The sequence below is a fragment of the Chiloscyllium plagiosum genome, unplaced genomic scaffold (genome assembly GCF_037043375.1).
Source record: "Chiloscyllium plagiosum isolate Xiang-an unplaced genomic scaffold, Cpla_swu_hap1 HiC_scaffold_44, whole genome shotgun sequence".
Classification (NCBI taxonomy): Eukaryota; Metazoa; Chordata; class Chondrichthyes; order Orectolobiformes; family Hemiscylliidae; genus Chiloscyllium; species Chiloscyllium plagiosum.
Genome location: NW_028270182.1, coordinates 13,699,145 through 13,725,327, shown reverse-complemented (window position 1 = coordinate 13,725,327; position 26,183 = coordinate 13,699,145). Strand labels below are relative to the sequence as shown.

At 43.8% G+C, this 26,183-nt stretch overlaps 1 protein-coding gene across 1 annotated transcript in view; it reads right to left on the bottom strand.

Moving 5' to 3' along the window:
• LOC148136926 (polyunsaturated fatty acid 5-lipoxygenase-like) overlaps positions 1 to 6,596 on the bottom strand; it is a 75,462-nt gene extending 68,866 nt beyond the window's left edge. The window contains exons 1-2 of the mRNA XM_087982707.1: positions 6,447 to 6,596; positions 3,902 to 3,924 (exon numbers count right to left, since the gene is read on the bottom strand). Coding sequence (XP_087838833.1) covers positions 3,902 to 3,924; positions 6,447 to 6,596 — 173 coding nt within the window. The remainder of the gene's footprint in view (positions 1 to 3,901; positions 3,925 to 6,446) is intronic.
• Between the last annotated feature and the right edge of the window lie 19,587 nt (positions 6,597 to 26,183).

Sequence of the window (26,183 nt, the reverse complement as noted above, 5' to 3'; positions counted from 1 at the left end):
GAGTAAGATTAGGGCCAGTCAAGGACAGTAGTCGGGAGTTGTGCATGGAGTCCAAAGATTTAGGAGAGGTGCTAAATGAATATTTTTTGTCAGTATTTACACAGGAAAGAGACAATGCTGTCGAGGAGAACACTGAGATACAGTCTGTTAAACTAGACGGGATTGAGGTTCGTAGGAATGAGGTGTTAGCAATTCTGGGATATGTGATATGAGGTAAGTCCTCTGGGCCAGATTGGATTTATCCTAGGATTCTCTGGGAAGCTAGGGAGGAGATTGCACAGCCTTTGGCTTTGATCTTTATGTTGTCATTGTCTACAGGAATACAGCCAGAAGACTGGAGGATAGCAAAGATTATCCCCTTGTTCAAGAAGGGGAGTAGAGATAACATTGGTAATTATAGGCCAGTGAGCCTTACTTTGATTGTGGGTAAAGTGTTGGAAAGGATTATAAGAAATAGGATTTATACTCATCTAGAAAGGCATAATTTGATTAGAGATTGTCAACACGGTTTTGTGAAGGGTAGGTCGTGGCTCACAAACCTTATTGAGTTCTTTGAGAAGGTGGCCAAACAGGTGGATGATGGTAAAGCAGTTGATGTGGTGTACATAGAACATAGAACATAGAACAATACAGCACAGAACAGGCCCTTCGGCCCACGATGTTGTGCCGAACTTCTAACCTAGATTAAGTACCCATCCATGTACCTATCCAAATGCCGCTTAAAGGTCGCCAATGATTCCGACTCTACCACTCCCACGGGCAGCGCATTCCATGCCCCCACCACTCTCTGGGTAAAGAACCCACCCCTGACATCTCCCCTATACCTTCCACCCTTCACCTTAAATTTATGTCCCCTTGTAACACTCTGTTGTACCCGGGGAAAAAGTTTCTGACTGTCTACTCTATCTATTCCTCTGATCATCTTATAAACCTCTATCAAGTCACCCCTCATCCTTTGCCGTTCCAACGAGAAAAGGCCGAGAACTCTCAACCTATCCTCATATGACTTCCTCTCCATTCCAGGCAACATCCTGGTAAATCTTCTCTGCACCCTCTCCAAAGCTTCCACATCTTTCCTAAAGTGAGGCGACCAGAACTGCACACAGTACTCCAACTGTGGCCTAACCAAAGTCCTGTACAGCTGCAACATCACTTCACGACTCTTGAATTCAATCCCTCTGCTAATGAACGATAATACTCCATAGGCCTTCTTACAAACTCTATCCACCTGAGTGGCAACCTTCAAAGATCTATGTACATAGACCCCAAGATCCCTCTGTTCCTCCACCTGACTAAGAACCCTACCATTAACCCTGTATTCCGCATTCTTATTTGTTCTTCCAAAATGGACAACCTCACACTTGGCAGGGTTGAACTCCATCTGCCACTCCTCAGCCCAGCTCTGCATCATATCTAAGTCCCTCTGCAGCCGACAACAGCCCTCCTCACTGTCCACAACTCCACCTATCTTCGTATCATCTGCAAATTTACTGACCCACCCTTCGACTCCCTCATCTAAGTCATTAATAAAAATTACAAACAGCAGAGGACCCAGAACTGATCCCTGCGGAACTCCACTTGTAACTGGGCTCCAGGCTGAATATTTACCATCTACCACCACTCTCTGCCTTCGACCGGTTAGCCAGTTTTCTATCCAATTGGCCAAATTTCCCTCTATCCCATGCCTCCTGACTTTCCGCATAAGCCTACCATGGGGAACCTTATCAAATGCCTTACTAAAATCCATGTACACTACATCCACTGCTCTACCCTCATCCACATGCTTAGTCACTTCCTCGAAGAATTCAATAAGACTTGTAAGGCAAGACCTACCCTTCACAAATCCATGCTGGCTGTCCCTAATCAAGCAGTGTCTTTCCAGATACTCATAAATCCTATCCCTCAGTACCCTTTCCATTACTTTGCCTACCACAGAAGTAAGACTAACAGGCCTGTAATTCCCGGGGTTATCCCTATTCCCTTTTTTGAACAGGGGCACAACATTCGCTACTCTCCAGTCCCCTGGTACCACCCCCGTTGCCAGTGAAGACGAGAAGATCATTGCCAACGGTACTGCAATTTCCTCTCTTGCTTCCCACATAATCCTAGGATATATCCCGTCAGGCCCGGGGGACTTGTCTATCCTCAAGTTGTTCAAAATGTCCAACACATCTTCCTTCCTAACAGGTATCTCTTCTAGCTTACCAGTCCATTTCACACTCTCCTCTTCTACAATACGGTCCCTCTCGTTCGTAAATACTGAAGAGAAGTACTTGTTCAAGACCTCTCCTATCTCTTCCGACTCAATACACAGTCTCCCACTACTGTCCTTGATCGGACCTACCCTCGTTCTCGTCATTCTCAGGTTTCTCACATACGCATAAAATGCCTTGGGGTTATCCTTGATCCTATCCGCCAATGATTTTCATGCCCTCTCTTAGCTCTCCTAATCCCTTTCTTCAGGTCCCTTCTGGCTATCCTGTATCCCTCCACTGCTCTGTCTGAATCCTGTTTCCTCAACCTTATGTAAGCCTCCTTCTTACTCTTTACCAGACATTCAACCTCTCTCGTCAACCAAGGCTCCCTCACACGACCATTTCTTTCCTGCCTGATAGGTACATACATATCATGGACACGTCGTATCTACTCTTTGAAAAAGTTCCACATTTCCACCACATCCTTCCCTGACAGCCTATGCTCCCAACGTATGCTCCCCAAATCCTGCCTTACAGCATCGTAATTTCCCTTCCCCCTTCAAGACCTAGATTTCAGAAAAGCGTTTGATAAGGTTCCCCTTATCAGTAGGTTCCCAACAGTAGGCCATTGTAAAAGTAATATGGAGGTATGGGATTGAGGGTGATTTAGCGGTTTGGATCAGAAATTGGCTAGTTGTAAGAGGGTGGTGGTTAATGGGAAATGTTCATCCTGGAGTTCAATTACTCGTCGTGTACTGCAAGGATCTATTTTGGGCCCACTGCTGTTTTTCATTTTTATAAATGACCTGGATGAGAGTGTAGAAGGATGAGTTAGTAAATTTGTGGATGACACTAAGGTCGGAGGAGTTGTGGACAGTGCTGAAGGATGTTGCAGGTTACAGAGGGACATAGATTAGCTGCAGAGCTGGGCTGAGATCATGGCTGATTGTCCAACTCAATAACCTCATCCTGCTTTCTCCCCATAACCTTTGATCCCATTCGCCCTAAGTATTACATCGAGCCACCTCATGATTACATTCAATGTTTTGGCACCAAGTACTTGCTGTGAAAATGAATTCCACAGGCTCACAACTCTGGGTGAAGAAATGTCTCGTCATCTCCATCCTAAATGGTCAATCCCAAATCCTCAGACTATGACCCCCCTGGTTTTGGATACACCCACCATCAGGAACATCCTCCCTGCATCTATCCTGTCTAGTCCTGTTAGAATTTTATAAGTCTCTAGTAGATCCCCTCCCACCTCACTTGTCTGAACTCCAGCAAAACAACCCGAACTCAATCTCTCTTTGTATGTCATTCAGCCAGCCACCAACAGGCAGACCTTTGCTGCACTCCCTCAAGAGCAAGAGCATCCTTCTTCAGAAAAGGAGATCAAAATTGCACATAATTCTCTGTCTCGCCTCACCAATGCCCTGTATAACTGCAATAACACATTCCTGCTCCTGTACTTGAAGCCTCTTGCAATGAAGACCAACATACCATTTGCCTTTTACTGCCTGCTGCACCTGCACACCCACCTTCAGCGACTGAAGCACAAGGACACCTAGGTCCCGCTGCACACTCTGCTCTCTCACTTTACAGCCATTCAGGTAGTAATCTGCATTCTTGTTTTTGCTTCAAAGTGAATAATCTGACATTTATCCAAATTGTACTGCATCTGCCATTGATTTGCCCACTCACTCAACCTGTCCAGATCATGCTGGAAGATCTTTGCATCATTGCCACAGTTCACTCTCCCACCCAACTTGGTATCATTTGCAAAACTGGAGATATTACATTTTGTTCCCTCATCCAAATTATTAACATATATTTTGAATACCTGGGGTCCTAGCACCGATTCCTGTGGCACCCCACTAGCTGCAGCCTGCCAATTTGAAAAGGACCCATTAATTCCTACTCTTTGTTTCCTCTCTGCCAACTAGTTTACTATCTATCTCAATACACTTTCCCCAGTCCCAAGCACTTTAATCTTGCCCAATAAACTCTTATGCGGGACTTTGTCAAATGCTTTCTGAAAGTTCAAATAGATCATAATGACTGGTTCACCTTGTCAACTCTACTAGTTACATCTTCAACAGATTTGGCAAGTATGATTTCCCCTTCATAAATTCATGCTGACTCTGTCTAATTCTGCCACTGCTTTCGAAAAGCTCCACCATAAAGTCCTTGATAATGGAATTGAAAATTTTCCCCACTACTGATGTTAGGCTTACTGGTCTATAATTACCTGGTTTCTCTCTACCTCCCTTTTTGAATATTGGAGTGACATTAACCACCGTCCAATTTGCAGGGACTGTACCAGAGTCCATAGAATCCTAGAAGATGACCACCAATACATCTACTATTTCTGGAGCCATTTCCTTAAGTACTCTGACTTGTAGGAGAAAGTGAGGTCTGCAGATGCTGGAGATTAGAGCTGGAAATGTGTTGCTGGAAAAGCGCAGCAGGTCAGGCAGCATCCAGGGAACAGGAGAATCGACGTTTCGGGCATAAGCCCTTCTTCAGGAATTCCTGAAGAAGGGCTTATGCCCGAAACGTCGATTCTCCTGTTCCCTGGATGCTGCCTGACCTGCTGCGCTTTTCCAGCAACACATTTCCTACTCTGACTTGTAGATTATCAGGCCCTTGGGATCTATTTACCTTCAATCCCCTCAGTTTTCCTAGCGCCATTTTTCTACTAATATTGATCTCCAACAGTTCTTTCTTCTCACTAAATCTTGCCTTCTCCAACATTTCTGGTATCTGATTTGTTTTCTCTTTTGTAAACACAGAGTCACAGTAAGTATTCAGTTGTTCGGCCATTTCTTTGACCCCTATTAGACATTCCGCTGTTTCTGTCTGTAGTTGGAGTTGGTGTCCCTACACATTACAGATTCTAACAACCTCCTGAGATTCATGAATTCATCAGATTTCAATATTTGTTGAGTTAAAATCTATTTTATCCTCTATTTTCAATGGAACGTGGGCGTTACTGTCTCAGTATTTGCTCCCATCTACCAGATGATGGTATGTTTAAAACCACAAACAAGATTTCCTTTTGTAATCTTTCATATAGATATCTGACACCAATCAAAGTAGGGCAGGAAGTTCCCTTGTCTCCATGTAATGGATAGGAATTTCCACTGAACATAATTTGAAAGAAGAAAAGGTGAGAGAATCGAGATCAATATAAAAGATTGGGATGCAGTTCTTGAGATTGGATTGCTTTGATAATTGGGAAGGCCAATATTTTTCACCTAAGAGAAAAGAATGACTTTTTAAATTGATCTTCCACCATACTGCAATATAAGTTCTGGTTAATTTATTGGTCGCACCGTTGCCTCAAAGTTACAAGATTTTGGGTTCAGATTGTTCTACAAAACTAAAACATAAAAATCAAAACTGGTGCTGTAATGTTGGAACTGCTCTCTCTCAGATGAAATGATAAACCAAGCCCCCCTCCCCCCACCCACTATCCCTCCATGAGAAGATGTGAAAGCTCTTATGACATTACTTTGAAGATCAGCAAGCAAGATCTCCTCAGTGCCCTGGCTGGTTTATTATCTTTCAATCAACATCACAACACCAACCTCCACCCTTGCTGCCACAGATTACCTGACCATTTTTTGAATTTGCCACAATATTAGTGTTTCATGCTGATGGAAGGAAACTCACATCTGGGCTATTTTTGAGAGTTAAGTCCTGGCTGTAATTTCAATACTAAGGTCACCCCTCAATATCCTACATTGCAGGGAGAAAAATCCCAGCCTATCAAGCTTCATCTTCATCTTGTGGGCGGCAAGGTGGCACAGTGGTTAGCACTGCTGCCTCACAGCGCCAGAGACCCGGATTCAATTCCCGCCTCAGGCGACTGACTGTGTGGAGTTTGCACGTTCTCCCCGTGTCTGCGTGGGTTTCCTCCGGGTGCTCCGGTTTCCTCCCACAGTCCAAAGATGTGTAGGTCAGGTGAATTGGCCATGCTAAATTGCCCGTAGTGTTAGGTAAGGGGTAAATGTAGGGGTATGGGTGGGTTGCGCTTCGGCGGGGCGGTGTGGACTTGTTGGGACGAAGGACCTGTTTCCACACTGTAAGTAATCTAATCGAATCTGATAACTAACATACTTGTAAATCTTTTTTGCACTCTTTCCAGTTTAATAACATCCTGCCTATTGTAGTTTGACCAGAGCTGTATGCAGTATAGTGCTGCTGTCCCAAAGATTCTCAAGCCCCACTTCTTGTATGTATACTCACAGATCCCTGCTCCAGATCATGATGCAGCCACCTGTTCACGTTGGTCTTGTTGCTCACTCCTTTCTCTCCGAACAAAGTGCAATAAACGTAACTATCGGTTCCTGCACCCCTAAGTGTCCCTGTCTCAATGGACACTTCGTAGGTGATCATTTTCGCACTGGAAGAAACTGTGGCAAAACTGAGTAACAAGATAGTGGATGCAATGTTTATATAAGGGGAGAAAAAGGGATTCTTCCTGGAAAGCTGCTGACATATAATTCCACAGAATTCAGTTTATGATACAAGTTTTGACATGTCTGAATTATTTACCTCTTAATAAGTCTTTCATACCTCAAGATGAGGGAAGTTTGATCTGAAGTCGATGTATGCTTATTAAAAGAAACAATACTAATAAAATAATGAATGATTCCTAACTAGCTGACAAGGAGTCGATATGCCAAGAGTGCAGATTTCCCCACCCTCGAACTGGATGTGGTGGTAGGTGCTAAATGAATATGCACCAAGACATGCAGCACAGTCTGAATTGTGAGATGGGTGTCTGAACACAAAGTGTTCCAATTGCAGATTTTCAATGCTAATTCTAATGAGCCCAAGAGCACGGGCCTGTGCTTCCAGAGTGACACCAGGATGGTTATGAGATGCTGCAGGATACTGCATGCCAATATCAATGGAGGACAATGCATATGGCTGATGCCCATGGATTGTTACCTGAGCTGTGATTTGGTCATAGACAACTGAGAACTGATTTAGCCAGGTACCCACTCTGATTTCCATGTTGGGTTTTCCAGATGTCTAGCTTGTTTGGTGATTTGAGTAAGATCAGAGGCTGAATCTAAATGAGCTAAGTTTCTTTTATTCTCTTGTGACTTGTGGGCATCACTGGCTGGACCAGCATTTATCGACCCCATGCCTAGCTGCCTTTGAGAAGGTAGTGGTGGTGCACTGCCTTCTTGAACCACTGTGACCCATATGCTGTAGATAGACCCTGAGTGCTCTTAGGGAGGAAATTCCAAGGTTTTGACCTAGCAACATGAAGGAACAATGATATGTTTCCAAGTCAGGATGATGTGTAACTTGGAGGGTAACTTACAGATGGTATTGTTCGCATGTACCTGCAACCCTTGTCCTTTTAGATGTCCTTCTAGATAATATACAATGTTGCTACTGAGCGTTGGTTGTGGAGGGAGTGGATGTTTGTGGATGTGGTGCCAAACAACTAGGGTGCCTTCTCCTGGATGGTGTCGATCTTTTTGAATGTTGTTGGTGCTGCACCCAGCCAAGCTGAACCCACACTCACCCTGCAACCAGGAGTCCCTGGCTTGACTGCTGTCTCGATTACATTAGGAGTCCTGGCTTTGTGCATACCAGGCTGTCACTGCTGCAGCTGCTGCCTCGCCAACTTCAGGACTTGGGTCTTAAAGCATGTCTAATATTATATGGCCTCCCAATATGTTAGCTCATATAGCATATACACAGGAGCCTCGATTATCCAAATGAGATGGGCGGGCACTATTTCAGTTAAGTGATTCAATGCCTGTCCTCTGAGGCTCGGAGTTTTCTGAAGCTTCCTTTATCCTGACTTGCCTGCCTTGTTTCCTTTCTCTGTCTCAGAGCTTGTTTCTGAGCAGACACACACTTGTGTGTAAGAGACCTGCAGCATTGCTGAAGCTCCCCCATCAATTCAATGGGAGTGACACAGCGATGACAGAATCTTTGTTATTGTGCCTGCAATAAATGGAAATTTTCTAAATGAAATGGGAGACCAACCATGTTCATTGACCCTATGACTTATTTTTTGCCAAGTTGTTTGGGTCACAATCTGAAGATTGATTCATGGAAACATCAGGAAAATTAACAACCCAAAAGTCAAGTGATAGAAAAGCAACAGAAAAGAGAATATTTACTGAGGATCTGCAGTGAATTGGATAAGTATTTTATATTTTCAACAAGGAGGAAAAACAGGTGCCAAAAAATAGATGCAGCTTACTGGGGCACTTGGAGTTTTTGGCAAATTAAGGGCCAATATCACCCCAGTATCTGGGTCCTAGATATCACACAGGCTCCTCCTTTCTATTTTGACTACAGTGCAAGAGCTTTCTACAAAGATAGCTCGCCCGTCTGGATGTCTGCCTGCAAACATGTCAGCCCTGGTGTCCCATACACTCTTCATAGTACATCAGTGAGCTTCACCATCATAGTCCATGATTCCCACTAGTTTTGGCTTCAACAACACTTTTATCATCTCGATCCATCCTATTCAGAAGGAGAGCCCTGCTCACAGTGCCATTCTTAATTAACCTTGCCAATAGAACTCTTGTGTTGGGTGGTCAACAAGCATCGCTGCAAACTGCAAAGTGTTTAACCACCCAAGACAAGTTGCTTGCAAGTGAAGAATGTCATCCTCCACATTGGCCAGTACACAGGAGGCACACACAACTGGCTACGCCTGGCCATGCACCATCTGCATTAGGAGTGCACTGAAGCTTGGGTCTGTAGGTGGCTCAGTCGTTAGCACTGCTGCCTCACTGCATGAAGGACCCTGGTTTGATTCTACTCTCAGGCAGTTGCCTGTATGGAGTTTGCATATTCTCTCTGTGTCTGCATGGGTTCCACTGGGTGATCTGGTTTCCTCTCAAAGACGTGCAGGTTTGCAATAGCAATGCTAAATTTCCCCGTCATGTCCAGGGATGTGCAGGCAAGATGGATTAGCCATGAGAAATGCAGGGTTTTGGGGGGGTCAGCCTTGGTTGAATGCTCTTCAGAGGGTTAGCACAAAATTGAAGTGTTAAATGGCCTCTTTCTACACTGTACAGATTCTATGATGCTATGTAGCCACCACCTTCAGGTGGAATACCTTCCCGGGTCTATTGCCTCTGAGGTAGGTCCGGACTTAAATTTGCAATCAAACTCCCCAACACACTGTTCCTGAACAGCCTTTGGCTTCCCTTCCTCATTAGCTTTTGCTCTCCAGGCCAGTTGGTCAGTCCCAGAAAACTAAATATCCGGTTACCCAATTTGAGCCTTGTAGCACGGCCAATCCACCTAACCTGCATATCTTTGGACTGTGGGAGTAAACCGGGAGGGGGATACATACAGTATGCAATAAGTAATGATGATGACATGATACTCTGCAGAGGGATATAGACAGGTTAAGTGAGTGGCGAAAATCTTGGCAGATGGAATATAAAGTGGTAAAAGGTAAGGTTCAGCACTTTGGCCAGAAGACTAGAGGAGCTGAATATTATTTAAATGGAGAAAGGCTTCACAAAACTACAGAACAGAGGCATTTAGGAGTCCTCATCCATGAATCACAAAATGCTAGCATCCAAGTTCAGCAGGTCCTAGGGAAGGCAAATGGAATGTTCATGTTCATCTTCACTTCCAATGGAATTGAGTAGAAAAATAGGGAGGTTTTGCTAAACTGTACAAGGCATGGCCAGACAACACCTGGAATACTGTGAACAGTTTTGGGCTCCCTATCTGTGGGAAGATAGACTGACATTGGAGGCAGCCCAGAGAAGGTTCACTCAGCTGATCCCAGCTCTGGAGGGATTGATTTATGAGATGAGGTTGAGTAGATTGAATTTTGTAAGAATGAGAGGTGACCTTATTGAAACACAAGATTCTTTGGAGACTTGACAGCATAGATGTGGACAGATAGTTTTATCTTGTTTTCTGGCCTTATCTCGTCTGACACTACAGAAAAGACAATCGGATCATATTTTTTGGGAGCTCACTATGGATAAATGGCTGTTGTGTTACCTACAAAAATGATTATACTTCAAAAATATCTCATTGGCTGTCTATGGGAGCTACTGTGTACAGTTTGAATCATAGAGTCACAGAGATGTACAGCATGGAAACAGACCCTCTTCTATGCCGACCAGATATCCTAAATTAATCTGGTCCCATTTGTCAGCACTTGGCCCATATCCCTCTAAACCCTTTCTATGCATCTAACCATCCAGATGCCTTTTAAATGTTGTAATTGTACCAGCCTCCACCACTCCCTCTGGCAGCACATTCCGTACACACACCACCCTTTGCGTGAAAAGCTGCCCCTTAGGTACTATTTATAGCTTTCTCCTCTAACCCTAAACCTATGCCCTCTCGTTCTGGACTCTCCCACCCTAGGGAAATAGCATGTTGATTTACACCATCCATACTCCTCATGATTTTATAAGTCTCTATAAGGTCACCCCTCAGCTTCCAACATTCTAAGGAAAACAGCCCCAGCCTATTTAACCTCTCCATGCAGCTCAAACTTTCCAACCCTGGCAACATATTTGTAAATCTTTTCTGAACCCTTTCAAGTTTCACAATATCCTTCCTATAGAAGGGAGACGAGAAGTGCACACAATATTCCAAATGTAGCCTTACCAATGTCCTGTACAGCCGCAACATGATCTCCCAACTCCTATACCCAATGCTCTGACCAATAAAGGAAACCATACTAAATGCTGTCTTCGCTGTCCTATCTATCTGTGACTCCACTTTCAAGGAAATATGAGTCTGCATTCCAAGGTCTCTTTGTTCAGCAAAGCTACCCAGGACCTTACCATTCCGTGTATACGTCCTGCCCTGATTTGCCTTTCCAAAATGCAGCAGCTCACATTTATCTAAATTAACCTCCATCTGCCACTTCTTGGCCCATCTGATCAAGATCCCGTTGTAATCTGAGGTAACCTTCTTTGCTATCCACTACACCTCCAATTTCGGTGTCATCTGCAAACTTATTAACTATACCTCCTATGTTCACATTCATTTTGTCATTTATATAAATCAGGAAAAGCAGTGGATCCAGCACTGATCCTTGTGGCACACCACTGGTCACAGGCCTCCAGTCTGAAAAACAACCCTCCACCACCAACCTTTGCCTTTCACCTTCAAGCCAGTTCCGTATAGAAATAGCTAGTTCTCCCTGTATTCCATGTGATCTAACCTTGCTAACCAGTCTACCATGAGGAACCTTGCCAAACACCTTACTGAAGTCCATATAGATCACATCTACCGCTCTGCCCTCATCAATTCTTTGTTACTTCTTGAAAAACTCAATCAAGTTAGCAAAACATGATTTTCCACACAGAAAGCCACGTTGACTATCCCTAATCAGTCCTTGCCTTTCCAAATACATGTACATCCTGTCCCTCAGGATTCCCTCCACTATCAATGTCAGGCTCACCAGTCTACAGTTCCTTGGCTTTTCAATACCACCCTTCTTAAACAGTGGTACCAAGTTAGTCAACCTCCAGTCTTCCGGCACCTCACCTATGACTATCGATGATCCAAATATCTCAACGAGGGGCTCAGCAATCATTTCCCTTGTTTCCCACAGAGATTTAGTGTACATCTGATTAGGACCTGGGGATTTATCCACCTTTTTGCATTTTAAACATTCAGCACTCCTCCTCTGTAATATGGATGTTTTTCAAGATGTTACCATCCAGTCCTGATTGCCCTGCTTTAGGAAGGATACAATTAAATTGGAGAGGGTGCAAAAAAGATTTACTAGATGTTACTGGCACCGGAGGGTTTGAGTTTTAAGGAGAAGCTGAATAGGCTGGCACTTCTTCACTGGAGTTTAGGAGGTTGAGGGGTAACCCTTAATGGTGTGTAATAACATCGCTGCATCGATGTTAGACAAATTTGTTGATGTGTTCGATCAAACTTATTTTTTTATATTTCTACTTTTGTACCGAAGATTTTGTACCAAGATACCTTTGTACCTTGAAGAAAGTGAGGACTGCAGATGCTGTAGATCAGAGTTGAGAGTATGTTGCTGGAAAAGCACAGCAGGTCAGGCAACATCCGAGGAGCAGGAGAATCAACGTTGCCGGCATAAGCCCTTCAACAGGAATGAAGTTTGTGGGCTGGAGGCTGAGAGATTGTGGATCAGGTGTGGAGGGGGTTGGGTTGAGGGGGAAGGTAGCTGAAAAAGTGATAGGTAGATGAAGGTGAGGGAGAAGGCAATAGATTGGGAGTGGTTTGGAGCAGATGGATGGGAAAGATGATGGACAGGTCAGGAGGCGGTGCTGAGTTGGAGGCTTGGGGCTGCGATAATGTGGGGGGAAGGGGAAATGAAGAAGCTGTTGAAATCCACATTTATCCTGTGTGGTTGCAGGATCCCAAGGTGGAATATGAGGCGTTCTTCCTCCAGGTGTCGGATGGTAATGGTTTGGTGGTGGATAAGGCCCAGGACCTGCATTTCCTTGATGGAGTGGGAGGGGCAGTTGAAATGTTCAGCTACAGGGCAGTGGAGTTGGTGAGTGTGGGTGTCCCAGAAATGTTTTCTGAAACGATCTGCAAGAAGGCGTCCTGTCTCCCCGATGTAGAGGAGACTACATCGGGTGCAACGAATACAGTAGATGACATTGACAGAGGTACAGGAAAACTTTTGACATATGTGGAAGGTCCTTTGGGAAGGGATGTGTCTGTGATGGTCCAGGTGAATTTGAGGTCGGGGTGGAAGGTGTTAGTAAAGTTGATAAACTGCCAAACCTCCTCATGAGAGCACAAGTTGGCGCCGATAGTCATTGATATAGCAGAAGAACAGTCAGAAGGTGGTGCTGATATAACTGCGGAAGATGGACTGTTCCATGTACCTGACAAAGAGGCAGGCATAGCTGGGTCCCATGTGGGTGCCCATGGCTACCCCTTTGGCTTGAAGGAGATGGGAGCATTGGAAGGAGAGGTTGTTAAGGGTGAGGACCAGTTCAGCCAGGCGGATGTGGAAGTCAGTGGAAGGGTACTGGTTGGGACAGCGTGAGAGGAAGAAATGGAGGGCTTGGAGGCCTTTGTCGTGGCAGATCGATGTGTGCAGGTACTGGATGTCTACGGCGAAGATGAGGAGTTGGGGGGCCGGGAAAACAAAATCTTGGAGGAGGTGAAGGGCATGCGTGGTGTTACGAATGTAGGTGGGGAGTTCATGGATTAAGGGGGACAGGACGGTATCGAGATAGGAAGAGATGAGTTCGGTGGGACAGGCGCAGGCTGAGACAATGGGTCGATTGGGGCAGTCAAGTTTGTGAATCTTCAGTAGGAGGTAGAATCGGGTGGTGTGGGGTTCATGGGCAATGAGGTTGGAGGCTATGAATAGGAGATCCCCAAGGGTGATGAAGTTGTGGATTGTCTAGAAGATGATGGTTTGGTGGTGGGAGGTGAGGTCGTGATCAAGGGGGCAGTAAGAGGAGGGGTCTGCGAGTTGCTGCCTGGCTTCAGTGGTGTAGAGGTCGGTGCACCACACTACTATTGCACGCCTCCACCCCTTGTCTGCGGGTTTGATGGTGAGGTTGGGTTTGGAGCAGAGGGACTGGAATGGAGGTATCTTTGTATCTAAGATGTCGCTGGGAATGGGAACACTGTACACTTTTCACTGTACTCCTGTAGTTCAGTACACATGACAATAAAATCTAAATCTAAGTTTAAAAAGGTATTGAATGGCAGAACAGACTTGACAGGCTGAATGATCTACTCCCGTTCCTATATTCTAATGCAACCAATCTTCCAACTGCTTGATTTTAAAACTTCCATCCCTTCATGGTCTCATGCCCTCAACTTCGTCTCCATTGCAGTAAGTCATATTCCCTTTCTTTGACACTAAATTTTTATGAACACCACCATGTGATATATTTTCAAGTCTCAGTTTTGAAAGGAACAAATTACTGCAGAATCTGAAGTCTGTACTGAAAACAACAAATGCTGGACACCACATTGGGTCAGGCAGCATCCATGGAGAGAGAGCAAGCTTACATTTCAAATCTAGAGGACCCATCATTAGAGCTGATGTGAAATGTGAAAGGGACAGCATTTATGCTATAGCTTGGGGGTGGGGGGGGATTGTGAGTGTAGGGTGCTGGAGTAGAAAAGATGTTGATAGTTCTAACGAAGTGATCGGCATTTGAGAATGGTAGAAGAATTGTCATGAAATGACAAAAGGAGGGAATGAGAAAGTCTATAGCCTTAAAACTTGCCCTTAAATATTTCGACTAAAATGTAATGTTGAATTATAGAACACATTTGCTGCACACAAGAAAATAGACAGGTAGGGAGGGTAAGGCAGTTAAGAACATCTGCCTTAACAGCAGTGAATCTGTTTAAACAGGACACCGAGTGATAACATTCACGGCTGTTCCCTTGTGAAATAAATAAGTGTTTGATTCTGACCTCGAAAAGAAACTCGGTATCAATTAACTTCTCTCTCGAATTATTGTCCTTCATTGTTATCTGTCGAGTTCAGAACATGCAGAGCTTTTGTGAACTTTTTGTGTAAAGAAAGCCTGTTTGTGATAGTACAGCAGAGTAGCCTGTCTGGGCTCTCAAAAAGCTGATATCCTACTCTCCTGGGTTATTAGAACCCAGTTAGTTTAGCTTACAGGTATCAGTGTTATGTTGTAACAGTGATACTATTAGTGAATAAAGGGGATAACATTAAACTAAACTGTAAGAGGTTTTTTATTACAAAAGAGTACGATCTCTGGGATGAACCACGAGAGGCTTGCAGGTTGAGTCCACAAGGGATCCCCTGGGTCGTCTCAAATCTGTACTTTTTCAAAATGGTGTGTCTCCTTCCAGACTTGAAAGGACAGGCAATCCCTACTAGGATGGGACGAAATGGAAGCTGGTTCCTAATTTAAAGATATTGAACTCAATCTTAAGTCCAGAGGGTTGTAAAGTGCGTAGTCTGAAGATGAGATATTGTTCCTCCAGTTTGCGCTGTGATTCACTGGAACACTGCAGCATGCTGATGAACAGACATGTGGACATGCAAGCAGGACACTGTGTTAAAATAACTGGCTACGAGAAGGTCGGGGTCCTGCTCGTGCAGACCAGAGGTGTGTTCCGCAAAGTGGTCACCCCGTCTGCGTTTGGTTTCTCCAATGTAGAATAGGTTGCATTGGGTACAACGAATACAATAATACTATAAGACCATAAGACATAGGGGAAAGTGAGGCCTGCAGATGCTGGAGATCAGACTCGAGAGTGTGGTGCTGGAAAAGCATAGCAGATCAGGCAGCATCTGAGGTGCAGGAACGAGGCCTCATTGCTGATGAAGGCCTTATGCCCGAAATGTCGATTCTCCTGCTCCTCAGATGCTGCCTGACCTGCTGTGCTTTTCCAGCACCATACTCTCGACATAAGACATAGGAGCAGACATTAGGCCATTCAGCCCATTGAGTCAGTTTGCCATTCACTCACGCCTGATAAGTTTCTCAACCCCATTTTCCAGCTTTCTCCCTGTAACCCTTGATCCCCTTGATGCTCAAGAACCTATCTATTTCAGTCTTAAATATACTTAATATCTTGGCCTCTACAGCCTTCTGTAGCAATCAATTTCATAGATTCACTACACTCTGGCTGAAGGCATTTCTCCCTATCATCATTCTAAAAGATCTTCCCTTTACTCTCGGGCTGTGCCCTCCGGTCCTAGTCTCTCCTACTGATAGAAACATCTTCCCAATATCTACTCTGTCCAGTCCATTCAGCATTCTGTCTGTTTCAATTAGAGCCCCACCCTTCTAACCTCCGCTGAGTATAGATGCAGAGTCCTCAAATGTTCCTCATATGTTAAGCTTTTCACTGCTGGCACCATTCTCGTGAACCTCCTCTGAACACGCTCCAAGAATAGTACATCCTTCCTGAGATAGGGGGCCCAAAACTGTGCACAATACTCGAAATATAGTCTTATAAAGCTTATAAAGCCTCAGAAGTACATCCCTGTTTTTATATTCAAGTCTTCTCAAAATAAATGCCATCATTACATTTGCCTTCCTGCGTACTGACTCAACTTGCAAGTTTACCTGGACAAAATTCTGGACTAGAACTCCCAAGTCTCTTTGCACTTCAGACTTCTGAATTTTCTCTCCATTTAGAAAATAGTCCTATATTCTTCCCACCAAAGTGTATAAGCTCACACTTTCCCACGCTGTACTCCATCTGCCACTTCTTTGCCCAGTCTCCGTACCTGTCCAAATCCTTCTGCAGCCTCCCTTCAGCAGTCTCCTCAATGCTTCCTGTCCCTTTATCTATCTTTGCATTGTCTGCAAACTTAGCCAGAATGCCCTGAGTTCCTTCATCTAGATCATTAATGTATGAAGTGAAAAGTTGTTGTCTCAACACAGGGTTGTGGAACACCACATGTCACAGGCTGCCATCTGTGAAGGACCCTTTTATCCCCACTCTCTGCTTGCTGCCTGACAGCCAATCTTCTAACCATGCTAACACCTTGCCTCTAACAGCATGGGCCCATATCTTACTCATAGCCTCCTGTGCAGCAACTTGTCAAAGGCCTTCTTGAAGTCCAGGTAGATAACATCATTCCTTCCTTAAAGAATTCTAGAAGATTTGTCAGCCATGACCTCCCCTTTATGAAACCATGCTGACTTTGCCCTATTTTACCACACGCATCCAAGTGCAGAGGAACCTCGATTATCAGAACGAGATGGGTGGGCAGTATTTCGTTCAGATAATTGATTCGGGTAACTGATTTAATGTCTCTCCTCTGGGACTCAGAGTTTTCTGAAGTTTCCTTTTTCCTCGCTGTGCCTGCTTTGCTCCCTCTCTCTGTTTCAGGGTTTGTTTCTGAGCAGACACACACATGTGTGTAAGGGACCTGCAGCATTGCTGAAGCCTCTCCCCACCCCGCCTCACTTCAATGGGATTGACAGAGTGAGCACTTGCTGAGTCTGCTCCCCGTTCAGGAGACTAGGCAGCAACACAGTGGGTCAGTAAACTCCTTGGTGATGGTTCCCATATTCAGGCCCCTTCCCTTTCATGATTTTGTGGGATATTACAGTACAGAAGCTTGGAGGAGGTACAAGTGAAATGCGGCTTCGCCTGGAAAGACTGTTTAGGCCCTTAGACAGTTAGCAGTGAGGAAGTGAAGGGGCAGGTGTTGCACCTTCTGTGGTTACATGGGAGGGAGTCATGAAGATGGGTTGTGGTGTTGCTGGTTATGGAATGGACTAGGGTGTCCATTTTTAGCTCTGACAGAAATATAGTCATGAAGCAGAAATTTAGACCGATGCAAGAGAGACTTTTTTGGTCCAAGGTCATCCTTGGCCCCAGTTCCAGTTCCAGCTGAGGGGACATGGTATTATTAGAGTCTGAACAGGTTCATTCAAAACGTGTTCACCCGGTCTTGTCCAACTGAGTAAGAACATCATGTATAACAGCACAAGGGAGTTTCTAAACGTCATAAAACTGAAAACCTCTTTGCAGAGAAATCGAGAATCTGTAATCTGAGACTCCACAGCCACCTGCAACTCCACAGCCACCAATATTTCATTTGCAGATCCCTTCCTTTGCCAGTTCAATCGCATTAACATAGAAAAAATCTCTTTCAGTAGAAATCAAGCAAAATAAAAATGGTGCCTTTATAATGGAAATGTAAAGTGAATTGTTATGCTAAACTTTATAATTTCAAGTACAACTAGGGATAGGTAATAAAATGTTGGCCCAGCCAGTGACACCCAACTCCCACAAGTGAACAATAAGAGATAGAATGTCTGAATGTTTCCTGCACTTCCTCTGGGACAAGTATGAAGTTCTCCTGGTTTAAAGCTATTTCTGGATTTCATTTTGTTTCCTCTATCATGCAGATAGAAGAAAAATGTTTGTTCATGTCACCCTTAAGAGTTGATTACATTTCTGTGGGGCTGGGATTACCACAGCCAGGTCAGACCACATGAGGAAGACAAATTTCCCTCCTTAAAGGATATGAATTAAATAGTTCAGTTATTATGCTTCTCAATGACCGTTTCAAAGTCGTCATTGCTGGGACTAGCTTTCTTCTTCATGATTCGGAAATGTTGGACTGAGGTGTACAACGTTAAAAATCACACAATGCCAGGTTGTAGTCCAACAGGTTTATTTGGAAGCACTAGCGTTCAGAGCGCTGCTCCTTCATCACGTGGTTGTGATGAAGGAGCAGTGGTCTGAAAGCTAGTGCTTCCAAATAAACCTGTTAGACTATAACCTGGGGTTGTGGGATTTTTAACTTTCTTCTTCATGGCACTGACAATATTACAATCACATTCCACCAGCTGACCTGCTAAGATTCAAACCCCTGTCACCAGAGAATTGAGCTGGCTCCTCTGGAGTTCTAGACCAGTTTCTCCACAGATGCTGCCAGACCAGTTGAGTTTCATCCGCACTTTGTTTTTTAATTCAGATGTCCATCATCACCAATATTTTGTTTCTCTTTGCCTTTATTTATGCTGATGACTTTGAATTCTTTATTCTGACAGGACCCCTTGTTCCCTATAATTGGTAAAATATTATTTTGTTTCCCACCATGAAATGAGAGAAAATATTAATTTAATATCTGTGCCATTTCCTGCTTCTCTTATTTTCCCAGTTTTGGACACAGTGGTGAATTGGAGGAGCATGCTGTACATTAACTGACAAACTGCCCCTTCCTGCCTTTTTCCAGCATTGTAGAGGGAAATTACACTCCCAGCCACAGTGTGGATCTATCTGTGAGATGTCTGGGGCGACCCCATGCTGTGTTTGTGGTAGTGATACACTGCCTCTTACATCTGCTGCTGTGCAGTAGGACCTGGGTTGTCCTTGTACATGAATCTTAAAAAGTTGGTTTGCAGCTGCAGCAAGTAATTAAGAAGGCAGATGGGATGTTATCCTGAAAACAAAAAAATGCTGGAGATCACGGTGGGTCAAGCAGCATCCATGGGAGAAAGCAACACTCTTCACCAGCTCTGAAATATTAGCTTGCTTTGTCTCCGTGGATGCTGCTTGGCTGGCTGTGATTTGCATCATGTTTTGTTTTCAGTACAGATTCCAGCAACTGCAGTAATATTGTCCTTCATTGCTAGAGGGATAGTGTTAAAAAGGGGGAGGTTATGCTGCAATTGTACAGGGTGTTGGTGAGGCCCACACCTGGAGGACTGTTTACTGTTTTGGTCTCCTTACTTGAGAAATGATGTACTGGCACTGGAGTAGGGGGGTAGGGGTGGGGGAATGGGGGACAGTGCAGAGGAGGTTCATTAGGTTGATTCTGGAATTGAGAGGATTGGGTAGACTGGGACGAGACTTGTTGGGATTTAGAAGAATGAGGGGATTTCTTATAGCAACACATCAAATTATGAAGGGAATATATCAAATAGAAGCAGGGAGATTGTTTCCAATGGCAAGTGAAACTAGAATTAGGGGGCAAAGCTGCAAAATAAGGAAGAGCAATATTAGGACTGAGTTGAGGAGGATCTTCTTCACCCAACAAGTTGTGAATCTGTGGAATCCCTTGCCTGGTGAAACAGTTGAGGGTACATTGCGGAATGTTTTTAAGGCAAATATAGATAGATTTTTGAACAGTAAAGGAATTAAAGGTTATGGATAGGAGTGGGTAAGTGGGGCTGAGTCCAAGAAAAGATTTGGAACAAAAGGAGACACTATGTCCACTTAAGTCTGCTCCACACCTCAACTTCACTTTCAGAGGACCACAGGAAGAAATAACCATTCAGCCCTCTTATCGGCTCCACCATTCAATGAGATCGATTCTATCTCGCCATACTTACCCAATTTCTCTTGGTAGGTTTAGAAACACAAATATATCAATCTTCAATTCAAAATTTATAATTGATTCAGTATCCATTGCCATGTGCTCCAGGGAGACACACTATGCCCCTAGGGAGGAAATTCCAGGATTTTGACCCAGTGACAGTGAAGAAGTGGCATTATAGTTCCAAGTTAGGATGGTGAGTGGCTTGGAGAGGAATGTGTAGGTGGTGGTATCCACATGCATCAGCTGACCTTGTCCTTCTAGATGAAAATGGTTGTAGGTTTGGAGGATGCTGTCTTGGTGGAATTCAGCATCTTGTGCATGGTACACACTGATGTTACTGAGCGTCGCTGGTGGAGGGAGGGGATGTTTGTAGATGTGGTACCAAACAAGCAAAGGCTGCCTTGTCCCTGGGTGGTGTTGAGCATCTTAACTGTTGTTGGAGCTGCATTCATCCAGGCAAGTGGGGAGTATTCCATCATACTCCTGACTTGTGCTTTGCAGATGGTGGTCAGGCTTTGGAGAGTCAGGAGGTAAGTTATTTTATTCCCATTTTATTCCTATAATACCGTATTCCGAACCTCTGACCTCTCTGGCAGCCTCTGTGTTGAGTTTCTGGTCAATGATAACCTCCAGGGTTTTGATAGTGGGAGGGATTTGTTAGTACCTGTCTTTTAGCAGTGAGTTTCAACTTTGTTCCTCTGCTCGGGTGAAAACACTCTGTTTATTTGTATCAAATTCTCTATGGTATTCAGGTCATTATTAAGTCATTCCGCAACCTTCGCTTTTTGACAGTATAAAGATCTTACCTTTTCATTTTTCTGTACAGTAGCCACATCCCAATACGCCCGCCCTGCGTACCCACGGGGAAGACGTTCCAATACCTACTGCGGATGCCCAAAACTGCAGATAGGTGCAAATTAATTCATTTAAATGGGAAATTTACTCCCAGCCCCCGGTCCCTGGTTCTGGAATGGCTGCAGTAAACTGCAGGTAACTGAAATCATGGAAACTGATTCCGTGGATATGGCGGTTGCCTCTATTTTTTATTGTGGAATAGAATAAAAGAAGGACTGTTTGCAAAGCAAGATTGTGAAGGGAATTGCTGCATTTTTGTTAAAGCAAGTTGGTGAAACTCATTATCAGTGCTGTTTGCACTGCTCCTTTATTCAAGCCTTGAGGGAGGCTGGTCACGCAGACCTGCTTTTTGTCCTTATACGATGTGAGCTTATATTCATAGAATCTCTACAATGCAGAAACTGGCTATTTGGCCCATTAAGTCAGCACTGAGTCTCCAAAGAGCATCCCACCTAGACCCAGCCCGCATCCTATCCCCATACCCGCATTTCCCATGGCCAATCCACCTAACTTGCACACCCCTGACCTATTTAGCATGGCCAATCCATCTAACCTGCACATTTTTGAACTGTGGGAGGAAACTGGAGCAGCCACAAGAACGCACACAGACATGGAAAGAATGTGTAAACTCCACAGAGACAGTTACCCAAGCTGGAATTGAACATGGGTCTCTGGTGCTGTGAGGCAGCAGTGCTAACCACTGACCTTACTATTCACCCAACCAGATTTTCCAATACCTTCAAGTCCAACTTCAATGAGATCCTTGATCCAGGCCTGAAGCTCAGAGTCACCTTGAATTTACTGACTTCCTCATAGTAAGACATGACAATTCCAGTGACAAGCCTGAATTTCATATTCAGGATGTATTAAGGATTACTATTAGAAAAGTATAAAATGACTTTACCTCTTAGGCTTTTCAAATTCACACTCGGGATGTGGGCACAAGTGGAAAGGTACTTATTTTTTGACATTTGAGCCCTTATTTTCCCCAGAAGATGCTGATGAGCACAGTCTACTTGAGCGCCTGAGGATGATGTGGTGATGGTGCCTCCCCTAGCACTGCTCTAATTAAGGAGTTCCAGGATTTTAATCCAGTGACGATCAAGGAAGGACTAAAATGTGTCCCAGGTTGGGTTGGAGTGTGAGTTTGAGGGGATCTTGGAAGTGATAATACTGAGACTCACATGCGCTCCTTGAAATGTATTTTCTGCCTTTTAAGAAAGTTGCTGAAAGATTCAATGACCATCTCAAAGTTGAACAGTTTGAATCACAAAGTGTGTTATGAAGGACTGTATGGTTTTATACTGGAAATCAAGTGGTGCCAACTTTAGACAAACAACTCTATCTAGCTTTTAGAGTAATGAAATTGTCAGACTATTGAATAAGAGCAACACTAGGCATCTTTAAGTTAAAGAACAATTGCCTATGACAGCCCTTGGATAGACCCAGCTGCAATTTGCTACTGACTGGTAGGAGCAATGCAGCCTGAACCATCCAGAGCCAGCAAGCAGTAAACATCTTTCTCCCTTCTCTCTCTGTGAGTGAAAAGACAGAAAAACCAAGAAACCTAAAAGAAAGAATTCTAATCTCAGAAAAGACCTAGGCGCACCTGATCAATCATTAAATTAAAGAATGACCATCATTCTATTGACAACAGTTTGTGTGATCACTGCTAAAAGCAAAAGGGCTTTAAGACAGAACTCTCTCCCTTGTGGTCTGGACTTTTGATCTTAAGAAGTATGGTTTCCTTGTTTATATTTTTCTGCCTGTATTATATGTGTTGAACCATCTGTCTGTTATCTGCCTAATTGATGAATGACGATGTATGTACTTAGGGCTTGAAAGAGGTATAGGGTTTGAAAGGGGACCAACTGCATTGTAGCCAAATTTGTTGATGTAAAGGAGATTGGTGGAAAAGCAAGCTGTAGGAGATTTCCAAATGTTGCAGCACAGACGGATCTGGTCAACTTTATACATGAACCACCAATATTTAGTATCCAGGTGTAGCAAGTAATCAGGAAAGTAAATGCAGAATAGTCACACAAAACTTGAAATGTTAACTCTGTTTCTCTTTCCATTGATACACTGAATTTCTCCTGTATTTTCTATGTTTGTTTCAGATTTCTAACATCCAGAATACTTTGCTTTCCTTGGGCAAATGAAATGTATGCCGTTATTGTAAGGAGAACAGAGGATAAATGTGGGGAAATCGCACTACAGCTGCACCAGGTATTGGTGAAACACGCTTGCAGTACTGTGTACCAGTGTGGTCTCCTTCGCTAAGAAAGTATATAATTGTAGGGAAAAGGCTGTTCTATAAAGGAATGTTGAGCAGCTTGGGCTTATGAAGTTATAGAGTCATAGAGCACGGAAAAAAGCACTTCAGTCCAACTCCTCCGTGCTGACCAGACATCCTAATCAAATCTGGTCCCATTTGCCAGCATTTGGTCCATATCTTTCTGAACCCTTCCTATTCGTATACCCAATCAGATGCCTTTTAACTGCTGTAATTGTATTCACCTCCAGCACTACCTCTGGCAGTTCATTTCACCTGGTAAAAGATCTGTTACCCTCTTCTTCACTTCCTGTCTGTCAGCCAGTTCTCAATCCATTCCAGTGCATGATCTCCAGTCCGAAGCATTTTAATTTTACACACTAATCTCTTAAGTGGGACCTTATCACAAGCCTCTTGAAAATTGAAGTAAACCACATCCACTGCCTTCCCCTTATTCACTCTGCTAGAGTCTTCGAATCATATACTTATTACAGTTCAGAAGAATGAGAGGTTAGCTTATTGAAACGTGTGAAATTCTAAAGGGATTGCCTGGGTAAATGCTAGAAACATTCCCATGTTTCTCCTCATGGGAGGAATCTAGAACCAGGAGGAAAAGTCTCAAAATAAGATGGGAAGAAAGTTTCTGAATAAAAGACTTTGGTATTGTCTACCCCAGTGAGCAATGAAAGTTCAGTATATTCAAGGCTGAATTAGACAGTCAGCAAAGGAGTCAAGAGCTATGGGGGCTTGGGCATGCAGGAAACTGGGGCTGAGACCAAAGATCAGTTATGATCTTATTCAACAGACTTGATAGGCTAAATGGACTTCTCCTTCTTGAATTTCTTATGATCTTGTGACCTCAGAACAATTCCCAAGCTCCCCTTTGAATTAATTCATTGGGAATCTCACAACAGGAGACAGACCCCAATTTGGTATTTGAAATGTTTTACACTTTTATGACATAGAATCCCTTCTCCGTGGAAGCAGACCATTTGGCCCATCAGGTCCACACTGATTTGTTGAAGAACATCCCACCCAGACCCATCCCACTACCTCATCCCGGTAACCCTGCATTTCCCATGGCTAAACTACCGAACCTACACATCCCGGGACATTATGGGAAATTTAACATGGAAAATCCACCATGGACATCTTTGGACTGTGGGAGGTAACCTGAGCTCCTGGAGGAAACCCACACAGACACAGGGAGAATGTGCAAACTCCAAACAGACAGTCACATACGGCTGGAATCGAACTTGTTCGCTGGTGCTGTGATGGAGCAGTGCTACCACTGAGCCACCATGCCATAGAGTAAATACATATTGTAAATATCAACAGTATTGCAAAGTACCTAATAGATATATACTTTCTGTTTCCTAAAGAAACATAGAAAGTTAGAAAATAGAAGTAGAAATAGGCCATTTGGCCCTTCGAACCTGCTTCAATATTTAATATAGTCATGGCGATCATCCAACTCAGCATCCTGTTCCTGCTTTTGTCCCCATACCCTTTGATCCCTTTAGCCCTGAGAATTATATCTAATACCTTGAAAACATTCAATGTTTTGGCCTCAACCACTTTCTATGGCAGAGAAATCCACAGGCTCCCCACTCTCTGGGTAAAGAATTTCCTTCACATCTAAGTCCTAAATGGCCTACCTTTGGCAAGTCACAACCCTTTCTTTTTATAGACATCGATTTATACAGCACGGAAACAGATCCTTCCGTCTTACTCATCTGCGCTGGTGCGTACAAGATGAGGAGAATTAATTTTAATCAGGGAGTTGTTGGGTTCTAGTATAGGGAAATGTATTAAAAGCAAATTTCATAAATGATTTTAAAAATAAGTTGGATAAAAACTTAAGATGTGAGACTGAGAATGACTGTTTCTTCACAGAGCCAGCATGTTCACAACAAGCTGAATAGCCTCCATCTGTACTTAAGTTCCTATTTTTCTGTGATTATCCATCTATTTTGGTTGGGCATCTTCCTTGTGATCTGGGAATACTGCATACAAGTGAGCGTGGATGCACAAAGGTACCCAGTATCAAATCCTGACTAACTGAGAACTCAGAAATACTGGGCCCAGTACCAAATCCATTCACAGTGATTATAGAGCACATCAGTGAGTACCAGTTCACATTTTACTGAGCATTGATTTTGGTGCTAAATTTGCTACAGTAAATCTGTCATCATAGAATTATTACAGTGCAGAAGGTAGCTGTTCAGACCAATGTGTCTGTACCAACTCTCTGAATGAGCTCGTCATTTGGTGCTATTCCCTGCCTTCTCCCTTCTTCCTACACATTCTTCCTTCTCATATTAACTGTCTAATTCCCCTTTGAAAGCCCCTGTTGAAACTGCCTGCACCACACTCTCGAGCAGCACATTCCAGATCTGAACTACTTGTTGCGTGTTTTGCTTATTTTGCAAATTACATCAACTCTGTGCGCTCTGGTTTCAGCTTTCATGGGTTGTAACAGTATCTCTTTATCCATCTTTATCAGAACCCCTCCTGATTTTGAAAGTCTCTATCAAATCTCTTCTCAACCTTCTCTTCGAGAAGGAAAAAAGTCCTAACTTCTCAAATCCATCCATGTCATTGAAGATACTTATCCCTGGAGTCATTCTTGTGAATCTTTACTAGACCTTCTCCAGTGGCCAGATTTGGATGCAATACTTCAGCTGAGGTCAAATTAGTATCTTAAACAATAATAATGAAAGCAAAGTACTGCAGATGCTGGAATCTGAAACCAGAGAAAATGCTGGAAAATCTCAGCAGGTCTATCAGCATCTGTAAGGAGAGAAAAGAGCTGATGTTTCGAGTCTAACTGACCCTTTGTCAAAGCTCACAGCTGGAGATTTTCCTGCATTTTCTCTTTTACTTTCTTAAATAAGTTCAATGCAACCACTTTGATCTTGTATTCCATCCCCGCTAACATCATAACATGGTTTTCATGAAGACTTTCCAAGGTGGCAAGGTGTCTCAGTGTTTAGTACTGCTGCCTCACAGCACCAGGGATCTGGGTTCAGTTCAAGCCTTGGGCAACTGTCTGTGTGGAGTTTACAAGTTCTCTGTGTCCATGTGGGTT